The sequence below is a fragment of the Procambarus clarkii genome, chromosome 16 (genome assembly GCF_040958095.1).
Source record: "Procambarus clarkii isolate CNS0578487 chromosome 16, FALCON_Pclarkii_2.0, whole genome shotgun sequence".
NCBI classification, from domain to species: Eukaryota; Metazoa; Arthropoda; class Malacostraca; order Decapoda; family Cambaridae; genus Procambarus; species Procambarus clarkii.
In genome coordinates, this window is record NC_091165.1 from 16,193,393 (window position 1) to 16,219,070 (window position 25,678).

Sequence of the window (25,678 nt, forward strand, 5' to 3'; positions counted from 1 at the left end):
TCGATCCCTCACCACGGCACCTCTGGATTTTCACATTATTATTATTATTACCACCTGTCTTCCTGCTTGTTGATGCCTCAGGTTCTCTCTCTCTACTCGGCACTTCACCTACAGCTTGTGGCCAGTCAGTTCTACAGTCAACAGTCTGCAATTCCCAACATACTGTAGTTTGACGGGTAATATGGGAGGTCGCTGGCCAAGCTGCCCTCGTCACTCTCTCGCAGTATAATATATATTACTGTTAATCTACGTTGACAGTAACGGTGACTCCTCCACTAAGAGGAGATACTGTGAGTCTCTATACATAGGTGATTAACACTTCGTCAATAATTAATGTTTAAATGTCACAATTGTGAGAAATATGAGGTTTACCGCTCATAAACATGACTCACGTTATGAGGCGCTGTATCACAGTGTTCTACACCATTATGAGGCGCTGTATCACAGTGGTCTACACCGTAGAGGCGCTGTATCACAGTGGTCTACACCGTAGAGGCGCTGTATCACAGTGGTCTACACCGTAGAGGCGCTGTATCACAGTGGTCTACACCGTAGAGGCGCTGTATCACAGTGGTCTACACCGTTATGAGGCGCTGTATCACAGTGGTCTACACCGTTATGAGGCGCTGTATCACAGTGATCTACACCGTTATGAGGCGCTGTATCACAGTGTTCTACACCGTAATGAGGCTCTGTATCACAGTGGTCTACATAATTACGAGGCGCTGTATCACAGTGGTCTACACCGTTATGAGGCGCTGTATCACAGTGGTCTACACCGTTATGAGGCGCTGTATCACAGTGGTCTACACCGTTATGAGGCGCTGTATCACAGTGGTCTACACCGTTATGAGGCGCTGTATCACAGTGATCTACACCGTTATGAGGCGCTGTATCACAGTGATCTACACCGTTATGAGGCGCTGTATCACAGTGTTCTACACCGTTATGAGGCTCTGTATCACAGTGGTCTACATAATTACGAGGCGCTGTATCACAGTGGTCTACATAATTACGAGGCGCTGTATCACAGTGGTCTACACCGTTATGAGGCGCTGTATCACAGTGTTGTACACCGTTATGAGGCTCTGTATCACAGTGGTCTACACCGTTATGAGGCGCTGTATCACAGTGGTCTACACCGTTATGAGGCGCTGTATCACAGTGATCTACACCGTTATGAGGCGCTGTATCACAGTGATCTAAATCGTTATGAGGCGCTGTATCACAGTGGTCTACACCGTTATGAGGCGCTGTATCACAGTGATCTACACCGTTATGAGGCGCTGTATCACAGTGGTCTACACCGTTATGAGGCGCTGTATCACAGTGGTCTACACAGTTATGAGGCGCTGTATCACAGTGGTCTACACCGTTATGAGGCGCTGTATCACAGTGGTCTACACCGTTATGAGGCGCTGTATCACAGTGGTCTACACAGTTATGAGGCGCTGTATCACAGTGGTCTACACCGTTATGAGGCGCTGTATCACAGTGGTCTACACCGTTATGAGGCGCTGTATCACAGTGGTCTACACCGTTATGAGGCGCTGTATCACAGTGGTCTACACAGTTATGAGGCGCTGTATCACAGTGGTCTACACAGTTATGAGGCGCTGTATCACAGTTGTCTACACCGTTATGAGGCGCTGTATCACAGTGGTCTACACCGTTATGAGGCGCTGTATCACAGTGGTCTACACCGTTATGAGGCGCTGTATCACAGTGGTCTACACAGTTATGAGGCGCTGTATCACAGTGGTCTACACCGTTATGAGGCGCTGTATCACAGTGGTCTACACCGTTATGAGGCGCTGTATCACAGTGGTCTACACCGTTATGAGGCGCTGTATCACAGTGGTCTACACAGTTATGAGGCGCTGTATCACAGTGGTCTACACAGTTATGAGGCGCTGTATCACAGTTGTCTACACCGTTATGAGGCGCTGTATCACAGTGGTCTACACCGTTATGAGGCGCTGTATCACAGTGGTCTACACCGTTATGAGGCGCTGTATCACAGTGGTCTACACCGTTATGAGGCGCTGTATCACAGTGGTCTACACAGTTATGAGGCGCTGTATCACAGTGGTCTACACAGTTATGAGGCGCTGTATCACAGTTGTCTACACAGTTATGAGGCGCTGTATCACAGTTGTCTACACCGTTATGAGGCGCTGTATCACAGTGGTCTACACACTAGTCAACTTAGCAACAACTGCCAGTCAGCAGGGATCAATACATCAAACACTCCACTGTAGAAACTATCACAATAATGTGAAGAGAAATGTGAAATACTTTACAATAATTAGCCTAAAAATCCCAGTACGGCAAAATACTAAGAAAAAACAGCTGTGTAAATCTAAATACACTCTCGGCTTTAGAAAATTAACGTTGAATTACAGTGTAAGTAAAATATAAAATCCCCTGACGTTAAAAGTTGCTTTAAAAACTCTGCCTCGGCTAGTAATGATGGAACCTCTCTCATTTTTTATTATTTTTAATAATTTTTTTTGCAGGGATATTCCTGCGCGGGCCCTAAGCCTCTGGCTGGCCCACTGCGCGGGCCCTAAGCCTCTGGCTGGCCCACTGCGCGGGCCCTAAGCCTCTGGCTGGCCTGATAAGTGTTACTTGTTTCTCGTTTCTTACTTATTTAGGCGGAGTGTGAGTACTTATGACTTACATGGTCGCTGGAGTAAGATTACGTCCCGTGTGTTTAACAACTTCTTTTGCTCTGTTGAATCATTGTTGACATTGTGTTTGTGACTGTGCACTGTGTTAGATAATGTTCCAGTGGTCTGTTGTGTTTGTGACTGTGCACTGTGTTAGATAATGTTCCAGTGGTTTGTGTCGAACCACTTGGGCTGGACGGTAGAGCGGCGGTCTCGCTTCATACAGGTCGGCGTTCAATCCCCGACCGTCCAAGAGGCTGGGCACCATTCCATCCCCCCAACTCCGTCCCATCCCCCCAACTCCGTCCCATCCCCCCAACTCCGTCCCATCCCAAATCCTTATCCTGACCCCCTTCCCAGTGCTATATAGTCGTAGTGGCTTGGCGCTTTCCCCTGATAGTTACCTTTTCTTCCAGTGGTCTGTCGGGCATTTCCCCACAGTGCTGACATTTCCTCTCATCCTCTGGAACCTGTAAGTCTATTACCCAGGCAAGCTGTCAGGTGTGGCTCTAACGTGTCCGTCTCGACATAGAGCAGCAAGGTAGTGGTCTAGGAACTGAGGCTAACAAGACCACCTGCACACAGTAAGTCACAATAACTTGGGCAATTAGCAAGTCTTAGTACCATGTGAGAGAGACATCTCCGTCCTGAGCGATGTGGGCTGCGTGTCCCTGTGCCCCTTCGGAAGGTACTGTAGTTCTCGGGTGGTGTGTACCTCGCTGTACTTGTGGCCAGGTCTCAAGGCTCAGTTCGACTACTTGGCCGTCACAGGATGTGCAGACTCGTCTACAACTTAGGGGCCCAGGTGCTGTAGCCTCGCTCAACATAGTGCTCGTTGTGGCAGTCCTGGCCGGACTATTCTGAGCCCCCACCAGCCTTCCTCCCCTCTCAACCCAAGGTGAACAGCAACAGTGAAAGTCGTACAGAGTAATCACACTAACGTAACTTAATCACTGAAAAAAATCCATAGTAGCAGTGATAAGGATTCGAACCTATGCGGTGGGTAGTTCCAGGCACACGACCCTAGATATTCAGCCCACGACATGATGGTTCCTGAGGAGAAGGTTTAGCTGGTCCTCCAGTGTTCGAGAGACAGTATGAGGGTGGAGAGGGAGGCTACTACTCTCCACAGTTTACGTGGACAGTTGTGTTGCGTCGTTGCCAGATCACGGGGGAAATGATCGCCCTTGTTACTTCGTAAACATCCCCCAGTCTTGCCGATCTCTCTGCAGTTGAATGCACCTACGATGCATCGTTGCAATCTTTTACTTCAACAATAGCTTCCTTGCATGTTTTTTGTTTCGTTCCATTTGCCGTGTTGCCGTTTATATGCAGCATCCTTACCTCCAGGGGAGACTTGGCAACACTGGCGACACTTTATGACTGTGTAATTTACACGGTAACGGTGTCTTATAGTGCCTTCCCTGGCCTCTGTCACCGTCACCTTCCCCAGCCCCTGTCACCGTCACCTTCCCCAGCCTCTGTCACCGTCACCTTCCCCAGCCTCTGTCACCGTCACCTTCCCCGGCCTCTGTCACCTTCCCTGGCCTCTGTTACCGTCACTTTCCCCGGCCTCTGTCACCGTCACCTTCCCCGACCTCTGTCACCGTCACCTTCCCCGGCCTCTGTCACCGTCACCTTTCCCGGCCTCTGTCACCGTCACCTTCCTCAGCCTCTGTCACCGTCACCTTCCCCGGCCTCCGTCACCTTCCCTGGCCTCTGTTACCGTCACTTTCCCCGGCCTCTGTCAACGTCACCTTCCCCGACCTCTGTCACCGTCACCTTCCCCGGCCTCTGTCACCGTCACCTTTCCCGGCCTCTGTCACCGTCACCTTCCCCGACCTCTGTCACCGTCACCTTCCCCGACCTCTGTCACCGTCACCTTCCCCGACCTCTGTCACCGTCACCTTCCCCGGCCTCTGTCACCGTCACCTTTCCCGGCCTCTGTCACCGTCACCTTCCCCGGCCTCTGTCACCGTCACCTTCCCCGGCCTCTGTCACCGTCACCTTCCCCGGCCTCTGTCACCGTCACCTTCCCCGACCTCTGTCACCGTCACCTTCCCCGGCCTCCGTCACCGTCACCTTCCCCGACCTCTATCACCGTCACCTTCCCCGGCCTCTGTCACCGTCACCTTCCCCGGCCTCTGTCACCGTCACCTTCCCCGGCCTCTGTCACCGTCACCTTTCCCGGTCTCTGTCACCGTCACCTTCCCCGGCCTCTGTCACCGTCACCTTCCCCGGCCTCTGTCACAGTCACCTTCCCCGGCCTCTGTCACCGTCACCTTCCCCGGCCTCTGTCACCGTCACCTTCCACGGCCTCTGTCACCGTCACCTTCCACGGCCTCTGTCACCGTCACCTTCCCCGGCCTCTGTCACCGTCACCTTCCCCGGCCTCTGTCACCGTCACCTTCCCCGGCCTCCGTCACCGTCACCTTCCCCGGCCTCCGTCACCTTCCCCTTCCCCGGCCTCCGTCACCTTCCCCGGCCTCTGTCACCGTCACCTTCCACGGCCTCCGTCACCGTCACCTTCCCCGGCCTCCGTCACCTTCCCCGGCCTCTGCTTAGTGCCCTTATCGTAATGGGTCCAAGACAGCTGACGGAATGACTCGTCTTTACGGCTTAAAGGCTCTCAACTTTAAGGTTCAATGCGCTGGTCTTTATAGTCTTGATGGGTCTAGTCTTTATGGCTTGATTGCTTGACTCAGTGGCTCACGTCTTGATGGCTCTGGCCTCGGTGGACGGGAATGTGATGGCTCTGGCCTTGGTGGACGTGAATGTGATGGCTCTGGCCTCGGTGGACGTGATTATGATGGCTCTGGCCTCGGTGGGTGTGAATATGATGGCTCTGGCCTCGGTGGACGTGAATGTGATGGCTCTGGCCTCGGTGGACGTGAATGTGATGGCTCTGGCCTCGGTGGGTGTGAATATGATGGCTCTGGCCTCGGTGGACGTGAATGTGATGGCTCTGGCCTCGGTGGACGTGAATGTGATGGCTCTGGCCTCGGTGGGTGTGAATATGATGGCTCTGGCCTCGGTGGGTGTGAATATGATGGCTCTGGCCTCGGTGGGTGTGAATATGATGGCTCTGGCCTCGGTGGGTGTGAATGTGATGGCTCTGGCCTCGGTGGACGTGAATGTGATGGCTCTGGCCTCGGTGGATGTGAATGTGATGGCTCTGGCCTCGGTGGACGTGAATGTGATGGCTCTGGCCTCGGTGGGTGTGAATATGATGGCTCTGGCCTCGGTGGGTGTGAATATGATGGCTCTGGCCTCGGTGGGTGTGAATATGATGGCTCTGGCCTCGGTGGGTGTGAATATGATGGCTCTGGCCTCGGTGGGTGTGAATGTAATGGCTCTGGCCTCGGTGGACGTGAATGAGATGGCTCTGGCCTCGGTGGATGTGAATGTGATGGCTCTGGCCTCGGTGGACGTGAATGTGATGGCTCTGGCCTCGGTGGACGTGAATGAGATGGCTCTGGCCTCGGTGGATGTGAATGTGATGGCTCTGGCCTCGGTGGATGTGAATGTGATGGCTCTGGCCTCGGTGGATGTGAATGTGATGGCTCTGGCCTCGGTGGACGTGAATGTGTTTGCTATGGCCTCGGTGGGTGTGAATGTGATGGCTCTGGCCTCGGTGGATGTGAATGTGATGGCTCTGGCCTCGGTGGACGTGAATGTGATGGCTCTGGCCTCGGTGGGTGTGAATGTGATGGCTCTGGCCTCGGTGGGTGTGAATGTGATGGCTCTGGCCTCGGTGGGTGTGAATGTGATGGCTCTGGCCTCGGTGGACGTGAATGTGATGGCTCTGGCCTCGGTGGATGTGAATGTGATGGTTGTGGCCTCGGTGGACGTGAATGAGATGGCTCTGGCCTCGGTGGATGTGAATGTGATGGCTCTGGCCTCGGTGGGTGTGAATGTGATGGCTCTGGCCTCGGTGGACGTGAATGTGATGGCTCTGGCCTCGGTGGGTGTGAATATGATGGCTCTGGCCTCGGTGGATGTGAATGTGATGGCTCTGGCCTCGGTGGATCTGAATGTGATGGTTGTGGCCTCGGTGGACGTGAATGAGATGGCTCTGGCCTCGGTGGGTGTGAATATGATGGCTCTGGCCTCGGTGGGTGTGAATGTGATGGCTCTGGCCTCGGTGGACGTGAATGTGATGGCTCTGGCCTCGGTGTACGTGAATATGATGGCTCTGGCCTCGGTGGACGTGAATATGATGGCTCTGGCCTCGGTGGACGTGAATGTGATGGCTCTGGCTTCGGTGGACGTGAATGTGATGGCTCTGGCCTCGGTGTACGTGAATATGATGGCTCTGGCCTCGGTGGACGTGAATATGATGGCTCTGGCCTCGGTGGACGTGAATATGATGGCTCTGGCCTCGGTGGACGTGAATGTGATGGCTCTGGCCTCGGTGTACGTGAATATGATGGCTCTGGCCTCGGTGGACGTGAATATGATGGCTCTGGCCTCGGTGGACGTGAATGTGATGGCTCTGGCCTCGGTGGACGTGAATGTGATGGCTCTGGCCTCGGTGTACGTGAATATGATGGCTCTGGCCTCGGTGGACGTGAATATGATGGCTCAGGCCTCGGTGGACGTGAATGTGATGGCTCTGGCCTCGGTGGACGTGAATGTGATGGCTCTGGCCTCGGTGGACGTGAATGTGATGGCTCTGGCCTCGGTGGACGTGAATATGATGGCTCTGGCCTCGGTGGACGTGAATGTGATGGCTCTGGCCTCGGTGTACGTGAATATGATGGCTCTGGCCTCGGTGGACGTGAATATGATGGCTCTGGCCTCGGTGGACGTGAATATGATGGCTCTGGCCTCGGTGGACGTGAATATGATGGCTCTGGCCTCGGTGGACGTGAATGTGATGGCTCTGGCCTCGGTGTACGTGAATATGATGGCTCTGGCCTCGGTGGACGTGAATGTGATGGCTCTGGCCTCGGTGGACGTGAATGTGATGGCTCTGGCCTCGGTGGACGTGAATGTGATGGCTCTGGCCTCGGTGGACGTGAATGTGATGGCTCTGGCCTCGGTGGACGTGAATGTGATGGCTTCCCATATTCTAGAGACAAGGGAAGCCTCTGAGGAAGCCTCCTACTTGCTCACCATTCGCATGCAGCTGGAAATCTCTTTCCATGAAGGCAGACATCCGGACGATGTTTACCCACAGTTTAGGCTCGAGAATGCGCGGTAGTTTCGCAGTAGTTTCCTCTCTCAACTTGTAATTTGAGGACTGATAATTACTGCTCTCACCACACAGTTTCGCTGCGTTCGTATGTGTGCCCCCGAGCCTCGTGCTCGTTCCGTGCTCTCGAAGAATTATTAATTATTGTACATTCCCTCTTTGATGACGAGGTTTACCCAAATGAGGAGTTTTATTGTGTACACTCGGAGGATACTTTTTTTCAGGTGCACGAAAATATTGGTGAAGATTTATTGGATGGAAATGTTAGGCCATTCCGAGCTATCTCGGTTGATTCATTTACTGAATATGATAACTTAATGTGCACTCGACTACATTATTAGTCATAAGTCTCCGTGGTATAGTGGTAATTAAGACACTCGCCTGGCGTTCCGCGAGCGCTTTGTCATGGGTTCGTATCCTGGCCAGGGAGGATTTACTGGGCGCAAATCCTTAACTGTAGCCTCTGTTTAACCCAACAGTAAAATGGGTACTTGGTTGTAACAATGATTCTTCGCGGCGGGGATCATATTCCAGGGACCATAGGATTAACGACCTGCCCGAACCGCTACACGTACTAGTGGCTGTACAAGAATGTAACAACTCTTGTATATATCTCACTCTCAGAAAAAAAGTGTTTCTACAAATACATATTTACGCGTCAAGGCGACTGTTTATGTTGGCTGGTTTTGGTGCTGTTCTCTCGGTGCAACATTCTCAGAGAAATGATTATAAAAGTTTTCTTACCGAATTGTTTCCAACCTAAGGAGGTTGGATTGTCTAGGGAGTCGGTCGGCCGAGCGGACAGCACGCTGGAGTTGTGATCCTGTGGTTCTGGGTTCGATCCCAGGCGCCGGCGAGAAATAATGGGCAGAGTTTCTTTCACCCTATGCCCCTGTTACCTAGCAGTAAATAGGTACCTGGGTGTTAGTCAGCTGTCACGGGCTGCTTCCTAGGGGTGGAGGCCTGGTCGAGGACCGGGCCGCGGGGACACAAAAGCCCCGAAATCATCTCAAGATAACCACTTTTGAGTGGACGATAGAGCGACGGTCTCACTTCATGCAGGTCAACGTTCTATCCCCGACTAGTGTCAAAGTAGTTGGCACCATTCCTTCCCCCCGGTCCCATCACAAATCCTTATCCTGACCCCTTCCCAGTGCTATATAGTCGTAATGACTTGGCGCTTTCTCCTGATCGTTCCCTCACCTTACAGAATTGTGCATAATTTGGTGAATGACTGAGATTACAGAGAATATTCTTATAAACATGAATAATTCATATTACCAGTTCTTTTGGAATATTAATATATAAATACTTACGACTTACTTACCGAGTGATTATTAATAATAGTCAGTTATGTTCATAATTGTGCATATTTACTCTTCATGCCAGTGATAGTCTTGACTATGATACATGTGTCACAGAGGCACAGCCTAGTGGGACAGCCTAGTGACACAGCTAGTTCCACACCTTAGTGCCACAGCCTAGTGCCACAGCCTTGTGCCACAGCCTAGTGCCACAGCCTTGTGCCACAGTCTTGTGCCACAGTCTTGATCCACAGCCTTGTGCCAGAGCCTAGTGCCACAGCTTTGTTCCACAGCCTTGTGCCAGAGCCTAGTGCCACAGCTTTGTTCCACAGCCTAGTGCCACAGCTTTGTTCCACAGCCTAGTGCCACAGCTTTGTTCCACAGCCTTGTGCCAGAGCCTAGTGCCACAGCTTTGTTCCACAGCCTAGTGCCACAGCTTTGTTCCACAGCCTAGTGCCACAGCTTTGTTCCACAGCCTAGTGCCACAGCCTAGTGCCACAGCCTAGTGCCACAGCCTAGTGCCACAGCCTAGTGCCACAGCCATGAGCCACAGCCTTGTGCCACTACCTTGTGCCACAGCTTAGTGAGACACTTGAGCCATTATAACTTAAGTTTCCTTCTCAAATCATACTATTTACGTAGAAAATTACATTTATTTTGCTCCAATACTGGCACTGTGATTGTTGTTTAGCTCGTGTAGGGAGAATATTGCTCCCTGCTGCCCCAAGACCAGGCTGCCATCATTATACTGTGGGACTATATCATAACTTGTATATGACAGGTGACAGGTGGGGTGGTGACAGGTGGTGTACCTGCTTGATGGGGTTCTGGGAGTTCTTCTACTCCCCAAGCCCGGCCCGAGGCCAGGCTCGACTTGTGAGAGTTTGGTCCACCAGGCTGTTGCTTGGAGCGGCCCGCAGGCCCACATACCCCCACATCCCGGTTGGTCCGGCACTTCTTGAAGAAAACTGTCTAGTATACTCGCTGGGAGGACGTTGAACAACCGTGGACCTCTGATGTTTATACAGTGTTCTCTGATTGTGCCTATGGGGTGGTGACAGGTTGGGGTGGTGACTGGTGGGGGGGGGGTGACTGGTGGGGGTGGTGACTGGTGGGGGGAGTGACAGGTGGGGTAGTGACAGGTGGGGGCTGGTGACAGGTGGGGGGTGGTGACAGGTGGGGGGTGGTGACAGGTGGGGGTGGTGACAGGTGGGGGGTGGTGACAGGTGGGGGGTGGTGACAGGTGGGGGGTGGTGACAGGTGGGGGGTGGTGACAGGTGGGGGGTGGTGACAGGTGGGGTGGTAACAGGTGGGGGGTGGTGACAGGTGGGGGTGGTGACAGGTGGGGGTGGTGACAGGTGGGGGGTGGTGACAGGTGGGGGGTGGTGACAGGTGGGGGTGGTGACTGGTGGGGGGAGTGACAGGTGGGGGTGGTGACAGGTGGGGGTGGTGACTGGTGGGGGGAGTGACAGGTGGGAGGTGGTGACAGGTGGGGTGGTGACAGGTGGGGGTGGTGACAGGTGGGGGGTGGTGACAGGTGGGGGTGGTGACAGGTGGGGGTGGTGACAGGTGGGGGTGGTGACAGGTGGGGGTGGTGACAGGTGGGGGTGGTGACAGGTGGGGTTGGTGACAGGTGGGGGGTGGTGACAAGTGGGGGGTGGTGACAGGTGGGGGTGGTGACAGGTGGGGGTGGTGACAGGTGGGGGTGGTGACAGGTGGGGTGGTGACAGGTGGGGTGGTGACAGGTGGGGGTGGTGACAGGTGGGGGGTGGTGACAGGTGGGGGGTGGTGACAGGTGGGGGTGGTGACAGGTGGGGTGGTGACAGGTGGGGGTGGTGACAGGTGGGGGTGGTGACAGGTGGGGGTGGTGACAGGTGGGGGTGGTGACAGGGGGGGTGGTGACAGGTGGGGGTGGTGACTGGTGGGGGTGGTGACAGGTGGGGGTGGTGACAGGTGGGGGTGGTGACAGGTGGGGGTGGTGACAGGTGGGGTTGTGACAGGTGGGGGTGGTGACAGGTGGGGGTGGTAACAGGTCGTGTTGCTACTGGTACAGTCGGTGAGTAAGGTCATTATCAGGAGAAATCACTAAGCCAACTTGACACTTTACACGGATCACGTTAAGGATTTATGATAGGACAAAGGAAATGAATAGTGCCCAACCACTTGGACGGTGGGGGATTGAACGCCGACCAGCAAGAAGCGAGACCCTCGCTCTACCGTCCAGCTCAAGTGGTAGGGAGTGTACATTCACGAATCGGTGAGGCCGTGTGTATTTTTTGCTTAGTATTTACAACCACACGAGACTTGCAGTTAGAGCAACTAGGCTATTTTCTAATTTAAGTTAAATGGGTGCTACAGACCGTCTCATTAATATGTGGGTTGGAATAGTGGACATAGCAGGGATAATTGGACTTCATTTTCAGTTTATTAAGTCTATGGGTGTGCGATATGAGAGTACCGAGCGCTGTCTTACTACTACCATACACTTACAGGGGGTCTGGTAGCTGAGTGGAAAGCGCGCAGGACTCGTAATTTTGTGGCCTGGGTTTGATTTCCGAGCCAGGCAGAAACAAATGGGCAAAGTTTCTTTCACCCTGAATACCCCTGTTATCTAGCAGTAAATAGGTACCTGGGAGTTAGACAGCTGTTACGGAGCTAATTCCTGTGTGTATATACTCGCCTATTTGTGCTTGCGGGGTTTGAGCTTTGGCTCTTTGGTCCCGCCTCTCAACTGTCAATCAACCTGTGTACAGATTCCTGAGCCTACTGGGCTCTATCATATCTACATTCGAAACTGTGCATGGAGTCAGCCTCCACCACATCACTGCCTAATGTATACCATCCGTTAACTACACTGACACTGAAAAAGTTCTTTCTAACGTCTCTGTGGCTCATTTGGGTACTCAGTTTCCACCTGTGTTCCCTTGTTCGTGTCCCACCAGTGTTGAATAGTTTATCCTTGTCTACCCTGTCAATACCCCTGAGGATTTTGTAGGTAGTGATCATGTCTCCCCTTACTCTTCTGTCTTCCAGTGTCGTAAGGTGCCTCTCTCGCAGCCTTTCCTCGTAACTCATGCCTCTTAGCTCCGGGACTAGTCTAGTGGCATACCTCTGAACTTTTTCCAGCTTCGTCTTGTGCTTGACAAGGTACGAGCTCCATGCTGGGGCCGCATACTCCAGGATTGGTCTTTCATATGTGGTATACACGATTCTGAATGATTCCTTACACAGGTTCGTGAAGGCTGTTGTGATGTTGTGGGAACCGACCTGTGAGATTTATATTTATTTAATTTATATGAATTTATATTTACGTTAATTTATATACTTCGATAGCAATTTGTATAATGATAAGTGGACTGTATTTCTGCAATAATCTCATAATCTCACAAATCGATCCTCTACACATTAGGGGGGGTTTATATTACACATATGCAGCCAATCAAATTACAGTAATAGCTACATACATTGATGAGGTTCCTTCTCTTATAGTACAGCAGGTTAGTCCACCAGGTATAACTAGAGTGTAGACACCAAATTATCCTCTTTGAGGTAGCTTCTATCACCCAGTAACTGGTGCACATAATCTTGCATCCTCGTCTTGACCTGTCAAAAGTGCGCTAGCTGTGAAGCCAGAATCCTATATATGACAAGCTATATCAGAGAAAACACTATACAGTACATGGAACATTAAAGACCTGGCTTAATTACCTTTAGTATGAGGCGATTTCGCGTTCTAACCGGCTAACCCTATATCCTGACATTAATGGCCATAAATGAATGATAAACGGGTTTCGGATAGACACTTAACTTGTATTTGTAGACAGCGTGTTGACAATGGTACACCTTTGGGTTCCATAACACTACGTCCAAGTAAATTTAACAGGAGCCGAATTTGCTCCCGTGTGAGCCTCTGGTCTCATATAACAACAATGGCTGCCCTCCTTCCCCACTGACGCCTGGCCTACTTTGTCCAGATTTCAGAAAGTGATAGAAGGGTCACATTTACTCTACTTTAATATTGATAATTAAGTTAATTTATATAAGATGTTTTTATGATGGTAAAGTCCAAAGACTAATGTATTTAAGAATAATTCCCACCATAATAGGTGGTGAATTATAATAGTATGTGGTGATGATATCCCGTTTTCTATAGACGGTAATTCCACTACAAGTTACGTTTTCTATGGGTAACTTGTTGGTAATACAGCTCTTATCTGTCTGTATGATATTATTGTTAAATGGTGTCGGATTTTCCGACATAATTCCCCAGGGGGCTGCTCACGGGTCGAAGTCCTGTTTAGAACAGACGAACACCGATACTCCTCCTTCGAATTATTACATTAATTTGATGTTAGTAGTTAGTAATCACACATTTGTGCGTCTGTTCGTGCAGGACGGATGTCCCGTACTAGAGTTGCAGGGGTTAGAAGTCTAATGCGATTTCATTTCCCTGTCAACTCTTGAAAGGCTAATATTCAAGCCTTATTACATATTATTTAACCCAGAAGACTGGATGTGATCAAGTACTACAGTCAAGTATGATTCAGGGACTGCAGTGAGATCAGTGACATTAGATATAACTTGAAGTTTCTTCAGGTAACTGGTCACTGATATATAAACACTGAGGCCCATGGAATACATCTTGATTAAATAATAAATGTATCAAATCAGTCATCAGATTTATTGGGGTTTAATTTAGTTAATTGATTCAGAAGATTGAATAGCTCATCATGAAAGTAAAGTATGGTTCTGAGACTGCAGTGGGTTCAGTGATATTGGTCGCAGTGACTTGTAGCTGTTTTAGGCTACTGTTCACTGATTTGCCACTGAGGCCTCATGAACTCATCTTCAGCTTCAAATGATGATACTAACATCAACTTCTGTTGGTATAGTCAGCTGTAATCTCCTTAGTATAATGCTACTGGAGAAATATAATCAGCTGACAAATTTAGTTTCTATTGGTATTGTTTATCTGCAGGCATAGGTCTCCTCAGGCTTGATACTGGGCCTGAGAGTAATTTACCTCCTGCAGAGTTTAACATGGTTATACCCTGATATTTAGTAGGGCTACCGATGAATCGATGACAATAGTCTGTCCCTACAAGGAGACCGAAGTCAGTGAGGTGATCAGTCTTAATATTATCTGCCAATTTTATTCCTCTATTTCTCAGGAATTTGGCTGTTGCTCGCAGACCTTGAACTTGTAGGTCTACTGGTATTTTGTCCACCACAATGGCTTGTACTCGACAGACGTACCTGCCTAAGCGTACTGATGGTTGTACCACCTGGTAGACTTGAGGTCCTGCATCTGTTACAAACCCTGAGATGTTGAATGACATCTGAGCTACAGGCCTTAATTGTAATTCATCTGCCAACCTTTTAGTGATGTATGTTCTTTGGGATCCTTGGTCAAACAACCCACGGGTATGGACCTTGGCCCTCTTATTCAGGATGGTAATTTGGGCAGTAGGCAAAGTCGTATTACCTTTAGACTTTGCCGATTGGACACTCTTTGTTGGTTGCACCTTGCAGTACTGTACTGTGGTGGGAATGCTATCTTCCACCTTGGGGTTTGGAGACGGTGTTTTGGTGTCTCTGCACAATGCTGCATGGTGTTGACCTTTGTTACACCTATTACAGGTGTGTAATTGGGTATCACAGTCCTTGATGTTATGTTTCCTGAGGCACCTCGTGCAATGTTGCAAATCTTTGAGTCGCTCAACACGGGCGTCACTATCAGGAAAATTAGAGCAGTGGTACATTGAATGTTTCTCATTGCAGAACAAACATGTTCCATAGCTTCCTGTACCCTTTGGTGTCATGTTCTTGGGTGACACAGTAACTATAGGCTTGGAGGGTCCCACTGCATATACGCCCACACTGCCACTGTTCCACTTTGGTGTTGAATTATATTGTCTAGATTGATTTGGAGTACCTTTGGTACTCTGTGGTTTACTATTATTGGTTTCTGAGGGTTTACTTGGTGGTTTTAATTTGTCATGTGTTCGTAATTGATGAACTACTGACTTTAAACCTTCAGATATTTCATTCATGGATAAGATGCTTTTATTGTAATGAGCACTCATTTGTCTCAATATGTCCCTAGGTATTTTCTCCTGGACAATTATTTTCAAGACCCACTCAGCCCCGTTTGTATCTGCTGTCAGGCTGAGGGCATTGATCAGTGATTCTACCTCCAGCTTGAAGACTTGGAGTGAATCAGCTGAAGCCTCCGGTGGGGGTAAATGCAACAGCTCATGAACTAAATGTGATGTTCTTACTTCTGGATCAGCATAATTATCCTTGAGGAGTTTTACTGCCAGATCATAGCCGTCATTAGTTAATCTCAGATGGGATACTACTGTTTTAGCCTCACCTGATAATTGACCTTGCAAATAAGAGAATTTACTACTCTTTGGTAAAGATTGTTTTGAGTCTACAAGGTCAACGAATTTGTTCCAAAATTCGTCCCAATCTTCCTCATCTTTTCCTGAGAAAGTGGGTAAATTAATTGGAGGGAGTCGAGCTTCAGCTTGACTCGTATTAGATGCAACTGTTGTTGTTGTTGTTGCCTTGTTCTGGGCAATTAATTTGACATAAGGCTGTAATGTGGCCTGAGTGTGATCTTCATAATTCGCAAGATCAACCATAATGTCGTCTATTTCTGTTTCTGATAAATTGGTGTTGGCAAGTTCAGCCACATATGTTGCTATTTGACATTTGATTTGCTCAAATTTACCTGCAGCTGCTTGATAATAGCTTTCCAGGTCAGCATAATCAACTGTTGATTCTTGTGACAAATCTTCACATTTCTTGATCTGTCTTGTTAAGTGGCCTTTAAGACCTGCAAGGGTTCTTTTCATTCTCCCTGCATTATCCATACTGGCTAGTTGGTGAAGCCTTGTGGGACTTGTACTTGGGCTGCTCATAATACTGAACAAACACTAATGGTAGCCTAGGGTAAATTCTGAACTCACTAGGCAATAATCCTACCTCTACTAGAGGTTAGCACTTAAAATTAATACACATTATATATATATACAATCATCCACACTAATGATTTGAGTGATAAACCAGTGTCACTGGAAGTACCTTTAGGTTAGCTCTTCTATATCACCCTAGGATGGTAGAGACACTAATTAATCACTCAAAGGTGTAATGATCATAAGTAAATTATTATATACACAACTCAACTCGAGTTGTTAAAAATTACACCCAAAATAGGGTCTGGACCATTCATTAATGGTGTTAGGTTGTTCAATATAGTACAACTGACTATTGTAATAATGGGACTAGGATGAACAATAATAGTTCAACTAGTCATATCCTACCCTGTTGTGGGTTGGCAATTAGTAAATATTATACTGTGATCACTAGTGCAATATATATTAAATAATTCTCTATTTTGGAGAAATAATATACACAATTATTGATAATAGCCTCTTAATTAGCCTCTATGAAACTTCTAATATTATCTAGAAGTATTAAATATTATTAGTGACCTCGCGAAATAAAGTCCACAAAATTCGTAGATAATCTCTCGCGAAATGTAACACCACGAAATCCGTGAACAATCTCGCGAAGACACAGTCACTAATTTGGCTGGATTCTATATTAGCGCTGTCATTTCACGAAATAACACGCCACCAAATCTGTGGGTGTGCATGAAACCGCTGACTAAGGCTGATCTGGGCTGAGGGAGGCTCCTGAGCTCCCTCGAGGCTACGCTGCCGTCTTGACTGCTGGCTTTGTTTAAATAACACTGCACTAGTATATTTAATGAATCCACTGGATAACTGGTTCATCCGGTACTAAGATGACCAAATGTGGGTTCAAAGGATCAAATAATCCGTCATCCGGTTCGAAGATGACCAAATAATGTGGGAACCGACCTGTGAGATTTATATTTATTTAATTTATATGAATTTATATTTACGTTAATTTATATACTTCGATAGCAATTTGTATAATGATAAGTGGACTGTATTTCTGCAATAATCTCATAATCTCACAAATCGATCCTCTACACATTAGGGGGGGTTTATATTACACATATGCAGCCAATCAAATTACAGTAATAGCTACATACATTGATGAGGTTCCTTCTCTTATAGTACAGCAGGTTAGTCCACCAGGTATAACTAGAGTGTAGACACCAAATTATCCTCTTTGAGGTAGCTTCTATCACCCAGTAACTGGTGCACATAATCTTGCATCCTCGTCTTGACCTGTCAAAAGTGCGCTAGCTGTGAAGCCAGAATCCTATATATGACAAGCTATATCAGAGAAAACACTATACAGTACATGGAACATTAAAGACCTGGCTTAATTACCTTTAGTATGAGGCGATTTCGCGTTCTAACCGGCTAACCCTATATCCTGACATTAATGGCCATAAATGAATGATAAACGGGTTTCGGATAGACACTTAACTTGTATTTGTAGACAGCGTGTTGACAATGGTACACCTTTGGGTTCCATAACACTACGTCCAAGTAAATTTAACAGGAGCCGAATTTGCTCCCGTGTGAGCCTCTGGTCTCATATAACAACAATGGCTGCCCTCCTTCCCCACTGACGCCTGGCCTACTTTGTCCAGATTTCAGAAAGTGATAGAAGGGTCACATTTACTCTACTTTAATATTGATAATTAAGTTAATTTATATAAGATGTTTTTATGATGGTAAAGTCCAAAGATTAATGTATTTAAGAATAATTCCCACCATAATAGGTGGTGAATTATAATAGTATGTGGTGATGATATCCCGTTTTCTATAGACGGTAATTCCACTACAAGTTACGTTTTCTATGGGTAACTTGTTGGTAATACAGCTCTTATCTGTCTGTATGATATTATTGTTAAATGGTGTCGGATTTTCCGACAGATGTTAGGACGTTGTGTGTGTGTGTGTGTGTGTGTGTGTGTGTGTGTGTGTGTGTGTGTGTGTGTGTGTGTGTGTGTGTGTGTGTGTGTGTAAAAAATAATAATTCGTAGTTGGTAACAGTCGATTGACAGTTGAGAGGCAGGCTGAAAGAGCAAAGCTCAACCCCCGCCAACACAACTACGTGAATACACCTCCTCACCCCTGGCTCCCTCACCCCTGGCTCCCTCACCCCTGGCTCCCTCACCCCTGGCTCCCTCACCCCTGGCTCCCTCACCCCTGGCTCCCTCACCCCTGGCTCCCTCACCCCTGACCCCCTCACCCCTGGCTCCCTCACCCCTGGCACCCCTCACCCCTGGCTCCCTCACCCCTGGCTCCCTCACCCCTGGCTCCCTCACCCCTGGCCCACTCACCCCTGGCACCCTCACCCCTGGCCCACTCACCCCTGGCACCCTCACCCCTGACTCCCTTACCCCTGGCACCCTCAGCCCTGGCACCCTCACCCCTGGCACCCTCACCCCTGGCACCCTCACCCCTGGCACCCTCACCCCTGGCACCCTCACCCCTGGCACCCTCACCCCTGGCTCCCTCACCCCTTGCACCCTCACCCTGGCACCCTCACCCCTGGCCCACTCACCCCTGGCACCCTCACCCCTGGCCCACTCACCCTGGCACCCTCACCCCTGGCCCACTCACCCCTGGCACCCTCACCCCTGGCACCCTCACTCCTGGCACCCTCACCCCTGGCACCCTCACCCCTGGCACCCTCACCCCTGGCACCCTCACCCCTGGCTCCCTCACCCCTGGCACCCTCACCCCTGGCACCCTCACCCCTGGCACCCTCACCCCTGGCACCCTCACCCCTGGCTCCCTCACCACTGGCACCCCTCACCCCTGGCACCCCTCACCCCTGGCACCCCTCACCCCTGGCCCCCTCACCCCTGGCACCCTCACCCCTGGCACCCTCTCCCCTGGCCCCCTCACCCCTGGCCCCCTCACCCCTGGCACCCTCTCCCCTGGCCCCCTCACCCCAGGCTCCCTTACTCCTGGCCCCCTCACCCCTGGCACCCTCACCCCTGGCACCCTCACCCCTGGCACCCTCACCCCTGGCTCCCTCACCCCTGGCTCCCTCACCCCTGGCTCCCTCACCCCTGGCTACCTCACCCCAGGCTCCCTCACCCCAGGCTCCCTCACCCCAGGCTCCCTCATCCCTGGCACCGTCACTCCTGGCTCCCTCACCCCTGGCTCCCTCACCCCTGGCACCGTCACCCCTGGCACCCTCACCCCTGGCTCTTTCACCCCTGGCACCCTCACCCCAGGCTCCCTCACCCCTGGCACCCTCACCCCTGGCACCCTCACCCCTGGCACCCTCACCCCTGGCACCCTCATCCCTGGCTCCCTCACCCCTGGCACCCTCACCCCTGGTTCCCTCACCCCTGGCTCCCTCACCCCTGGCTCCCTCACCCCTGGCTCCCTCACCCCTGGTTCCCTCACCCCTGGTTCCCTCACCCCTGGCTCCCTCACCCCTGGCTCCCTCACCCCTGGCTCCCTCACCCCTGGCACCCTAACCCCTGGCACCCTCACCCCTGGCTCCCTCACCCCTGGCTCCCTCACCCCTGGCTCCCTCACCCCTGGCACCCTCACCCCTGGCTCCCTCACCCCTGGCTCCCTCACCCCTGGCTCCCTCACCCCTGACACCCTCACCCCTGGCTCCCTCACCCCTGGCCCCCTCACCCCTGGCCCCTCACCCCTGGCACCCCTCACCCCTGGCACCCCTGGCTCCCTCACCCCTGGCTCCCTCACCCCTGGCTCCCTCATCCCTGGCTCCCTCATCCCTGGCTCCCTCACCCCTGGCACCCTCACCCCTGGCACCCTCACCCCTGGCTCCCTCACCCCTGGCTCCCTCACCCCTGGCACCCTCACCCCTGGCACCCTCACCCCTGGCTCCCCCACCCCTGGCACCCTCACCCCTGGCTCCCTCACCCCTGGCTTCCTCACCCCTGGCACCCTCACCCCTGGCTCCCTCACCCCTGGCTCCCTCACCCCTGCGTCCCGCCAAGACCAGAATTTAATAAGGCTATGAGCAATTTGCCAGGAATGTCAGAAGGGAGGGAGGGATGGAGGGAGGGAGAAGGGGAGGGAGGGTGAGGGAGAGAGATGAGGGGAAAGGGTGTGAGTTTGAGGTGGGGGAGAGATGAGGGGAAAGGGTGTGAGGGAAGTAGAAAAGGTGGGAGAAAAGGGATGAGGGAAACAAAAATTTGTTTTTGTTTAGTTCATTTCCTACACAGACGTGTTCCACACACATACAATGCTAACCGGCACATATACGTTGACTTCCTCCGTGGACGGGGTTAGAGGTACAATGCATACATTTACTCGTGTCTTACATGTTCAGGGTACGAGATATGTGCTCTTACATATACTGCAGTTGCTTATTGAGCACTCAACCACAGAATGGGATTAATGTGAGTTTCCAAAGGTGAAATGCAATTCAAAACAGCTTTCAAATATATACATAAATATGTGCGCGGCCACACACACACACACACACACACACACACACACACACACACACACACACACACACACACACACACACACACACACACACACACTTACACACCCACACACACTTACACACCCACACACACAAGTAGTTAGTAAACAGTTGATTGACAGTTGAGAGGCGGGCCGAAAGAGCAAAGCTCAACCCCCGTAAAAACACAACTAGTAAACACACACACACACACACACACACACACACACACACACACACACACACACACACACTCACACAAAACCCTTCAACCCGAGTAAATGCAAGATCATGAAACTAGGCGGTGGAAACAGGAGGCCAGACACAGGATACTGAACGGGAACTAAAGTCCTTCATGAAACGGACAGAGAGAAAGATCTAGAAGTGGATATCACACCAAACCTGTCTCCTGAAGCCCACATAAAAAGAATTACATCTGTGCCATACGCGAGGCTGGCTAACATCAGAACTGCCTTCAGGAACCTGTGTTAGGAATCATTCAGAATCTTGTATCCCACATACGTAAGACCAGTCTGGGAGTATGCGGCCCCCAGCATGTAGCCCGTACCTTGTCAAGCACAAGACGAAGCTGGAAAAAGTTCAGAGGTATGCCACTAGATTAGTCCCAGAACTAAGAGGCATGAGTTACGAGGAAAGGCTGCGGGAAATGCACCTCACGACACTGGAAGACAGAAGAGTAAGGGGAGACATGATCACTACCTACAAAATCCTCAGGGGAATTGACAGGGTAGATAAGTATAAACTGTTTAAGGGGGCGTCAGGTTGTCAGAGTCAAAGTTGTTCAATGTCAACCAATATTATTTAACTAGTTGTATATGAAAAGTGCTTTAATTGTCCCAAGTTTCAGTACTGCAGCATAAATAGAAAGGGAGATTTTTTTTTTTTTTTTTTTTCAACGTTTTTTACACATTTTCAAGTCTACACTTCAGAACACACGTTTCAGATATAATTATTCTGTGACACTTTTCTGACACATTAGCATATAATAAAGGACCTTGAGATATAGAATTTCCAAAACATCTTTAGTTTTCCTAATACAAATGTTCAAAGTTCCCAAATTTTTTTTTGCAAATATGGCATGTTTATTGCTATTATAAAATCAATAAATGAACTTTGAGAAAAATGAAAACTCTCCAATGTAGAGACATGCCCTCCACATATACTGTGTAAGTTTCATGTAAATTGAATAAAAAATGAATCAGTTTTGTAAACGTTTGTGTCAGTTGAAAAAAACAAGAAATGAATGAAGTCTACGGTTCTAAAAACTGTGCCTGAGGTTGACATCAACCAATTTTCTCCAAAATTGGCGTCCTTACAGATAGGCTTACGTACAGTCAGGTGTGTAAGTTTGATGCAAATCGCCCGAAAAAATAAAAAAAAATGAAAAAAAAAATAAAAAAAAAAAAGTTTTTTTTTTTCTTAAAAAAATTTTTCAATTAAACTAATTATAATATTTGTTTAATATATACTATTGTGATAGCAAAGAGTCATAGCTATGATTTCAGTTGACACTTTGGATTGATAATCGATTTTGACCATTTTTGCATAATTTTCATAACTACTTCAATATTTTTTTTTCTCCCTTCCTATTTATGCTACGATGCTGAAACTTGGACCAGATGAAACACTTTTTATATAGAACTTGTCAAAAAAGTTTGATTGAAATCGAACGAGTTTTCATTTGTTGCATTTTTAGGGCAAATTGGAATCTAAGGCCCCCTTAACAATGGTTGTCCGCAAACAAGGGCACACAGGTGGAAACTGAGTACCCAAATGAGCCACAGGGACGTTAGAAAGACCTTTTTCAGTGTCAGTAGTTAACAGGTGGAATGCATTAGGTGGAGACTAACTCCATATACTGTTTCAAATGTAGATATGATAGAGCCCAGTAGGCTCAGGAATATGTACACCAGTTGATTGACAGTTGAGGGTTCGGGACCAAAGAGCCAAAGCTCAACCCCCGCAAGCACAAATAGGGTAGTACACACACACGCACGCACACACAGACACACATCTGAGGCGGGACCAAACAGCCAAAGCTCAACCCCTGCAAGCACAAATAGATGAGTACACGCACAGACACATACACGGGCTGGCTGGCTGAGTGGAGAGCGCTCTAGTCTCATGGACCAAGGGACCAGGGTTCGATCCCGGCAGCCGGCGAGAAACAATGGGAAGAGTTTCTTTGACCCTGATGCACCTGTTACCTAGCAATAAATAGGTACCTGGGAGTTAGACAGCTGTTATGGGCTGCTTCCTGGGATGTGTGTGTGTGTGCGTGCGTGCGTGTGAAGTGAAAAAAAAATTAGTAGTTAGTAAAAAGTTGATTGACAGTTGAGAGGCTGGCTCAACCCCCACAAACACAACTAGGTGAATACACACACACAGTTTTGACAGTTGAGAGGCAGGACCAAAGAGCCAAAGCTCAACCCCCGCAAGCACAAATAGGTGAGTACACACACACACACACACACACACACACACACACACACACACACACACACACACACACACACACACAGGATCTGAGAAAGGATCCCGGGATCCTTTCAGAAAGTATCTGAAAAGGACAGAAGAGAGTCCGCTTCAGGGTGATGTACTCGAACAAAGATGGGATCACAAGCAAGGCAAGTGAACTACGGGAAAGAACAGAAGAAATGAATCCAGATGTAATTGGACTCACAGAAACAAAACTCTCAGGCATCATAACGAATGCGGTGTTTCCCCAGGACTACACTGTAATAAGGAAAGAGAGAGAAGGACGGGGAGGAGGTGGAGTGGCCCTACTAATAAGAAAGGAATGGAGTTTCAAGAAGATGGTCATCCCGGGCTGTGAGGGATTCAGAGACTACATAACAGGCACCATGACATTGGGAGGACAAAAAGTAGTAGTAGCAGTGATACATAACCCTACACCAAATGACAGAAGACCAAGGCAAGAGCATGACAACAACAATAACATGGCAATTAACACTATAATTGAGGAGGCAGCCTCTGCTGCCTGTAGTAATAGATCCCACCTGCTCATCATGAGGGACTTCAATCATGGAAGGATAGACTGGGAGAATAAGGAACCGCATGGCGGAAAGGATACATGGAGAGTCAAACTTATGGAGGTGGCGACAAGAAACTTTCTAAGCCAACATGTCATGGAATCCACTAGGATGAGAGGAAACGATGAACCAGCGAGACTCGACCTAGTCTTCACTCTGAACGACTCATGGCATAAGGTAAATCGGATTTGAGGACCCAGTAGGAATGAGCGACCACAGTGTACTGGCGTGTGAGTATCTGGTTGAGGAAGGGTTATTGAACTCGAGGAGGGGTACTGAAAACAAATGGCTGGCATTCCGAAAAGGAAACTATGTGGAGATAAGAAAATTCCTAACAGATATAACATGGGAAACAGAACTTGGGGGAAAGACGGCCCAAGACATGATGAACTTCATCACGCAGAAGTGCAAGGAAGCAGCAAACAAGTTTGTCCCAGTCCAAAAGAAAAACAATGAAATGAAGATGAGAAACCCATGGTTTAGTCAGAGGTGTAGGCTAGCTAAGCAGCAAAGTAAAAGGGCATGGAGAAACTATAGGAATAACAGGACACTTGAGAACAGAGAAAGATACCAGAGTGCCAGGAATGAATATATCAGGATGAGAAGAGAAGCAGAAAGACAATACGAAAATGACATCGCAAGCAAGGCAAAGACTCAGCCTACATTGCTACACAGCCACATCAGGAGAAAAACAACAGTAAAGGAACAGGTAATGAAAATAAGAATAGGGGCAGAAGGATTCACCACAAACGACAAGGAAGTGTGTGAGGAACAGAATAAGAAATTCCAGAAGGTCTTCACCTTAGAGCAAGGAGAGATTCCAGAGATAAGAGAAGGAAAAGTTAATCAGGAACCACTAGAAGATTTTGAGATTGCCAGTGGGGAAGTAAGGAAGTGTTTACTAGATTTGGATGTGACGAAGGCCATTGGCCCAGATGGAATCTCCCTTTGGATACTATAAGAAGGAGCAGAAGCACTGTGCCTGCCACTCTCCATAGTATAACAAATCACTGGCAACAGGAGACCTGCCAGAAACTTGGAAAGCAGCTAATGTAATTCCGATATACAAGAAAGGGGATAGACAGGAGGCACTGAACTACAGGCCAGTGTCCCTAACCTGCATACCATGCAAGCTGATGGAGAAGATTGTGCGAAGAAAGCTAGTGGAACATCTGGAGCGAAAGAACTTTGTAACACAGCATCAACTTGGGTTCACGGATGGTAAGTCCTGCCTCACAGGGCTAATTGAATTCTACGACAAGGCAACAAAAATCAGGCAAGAAAGAGAGAGATGGGCAGACTGCATATTTTTGGATTGCCAGAAAGCCTTTGATACAGTACCACACAAGAGGCTAGTGAAAAAGCTGGAGATGTAGGGCTGGAGGGAACGGAAAGGTTGTCCGGTGGATAAAGGAGTACCTAAGCAACAGAAGACAATGAGTCACTGTGAGGGGTGAGGTCTTCGATTGGCGAGACGTTACAAGTGGAGTCCCGCAGGGGTCAGTCCTTGGACCTATACTGTTTCTAATATATGTAAATGATCTCCCAGAGGGTATAGACTCGTTTCTCTCAATGTTTGCTGACGATGCAAAAATTATGAAGAGGATTGTAACAGAGGATGATAGTATGAGGCTACAAAATGACCTAGACAGACTGAATGAATGGTCCAACAAATGGCAGCTAAAGTTTAACCCGAGTAAATGCAAAGTAATGAAACTAGGCGGTGGAAACAGGAGGCCAGACACAGGATTCAGAATAGGAGATAAAGTAGTTAATGAAACGGTCAGAGAGAAATATCTAGAGATTGGTATCACACCAAACCTGTCTCCTGAAGCTCACATAAAAAGAATTACGTCTGCGGCATATGCGAGGCTGGCTAACATCAGAACAGCCTTCAGGAACCTGTAAATGGAATCATTCAGAACCCTGTATACCACATACGTAAGACCAATCCTGGAGTATGCGGCCTCAGCATGGAGCCCATACCTTGTCAAGCACAAGACGAAGCTGGAA

General features: G+C 49.1%; 2 protein-coding genes across 2 annotated transcripts; both read left to right on the plus strand.

Moving 5' to 3' along the window:
• The first annotated feature begins 5,391 nt into the window (after positions 1–5,391).
• Positions 5,392–7,878, plus strand: LOC138365245 (uncharacterized). The gene has a single exon (XM_069325514.1). The coding sequence runs from the start codon at positions 5,392–5,394 to the stop codon at positions 7,876–7,878; it is 2,487 nt and encodes an 828-aa protein (XP_069181615.1).
• Positions 7,879–8,352: 474 nt separating this feature from the next.
• LOC138365246 (glutamine-rich protein 2-like) lies at positions 8,353–20,138 on the plus strand. The gene is made up of 2 exons (XM_069325515.1): positions 8,353–8,356; positions 19,090–20,138. Exons 1-2 carry the CDS (start codon positions 8,353–8,355, stop codon positions 20,136–20,138), a joined length of 1,053 nt encoding a protein of 350 aa, XP_069181616.1.
• Positions 20,139–25,678: the final 5,540 nt, after the last annotated feature.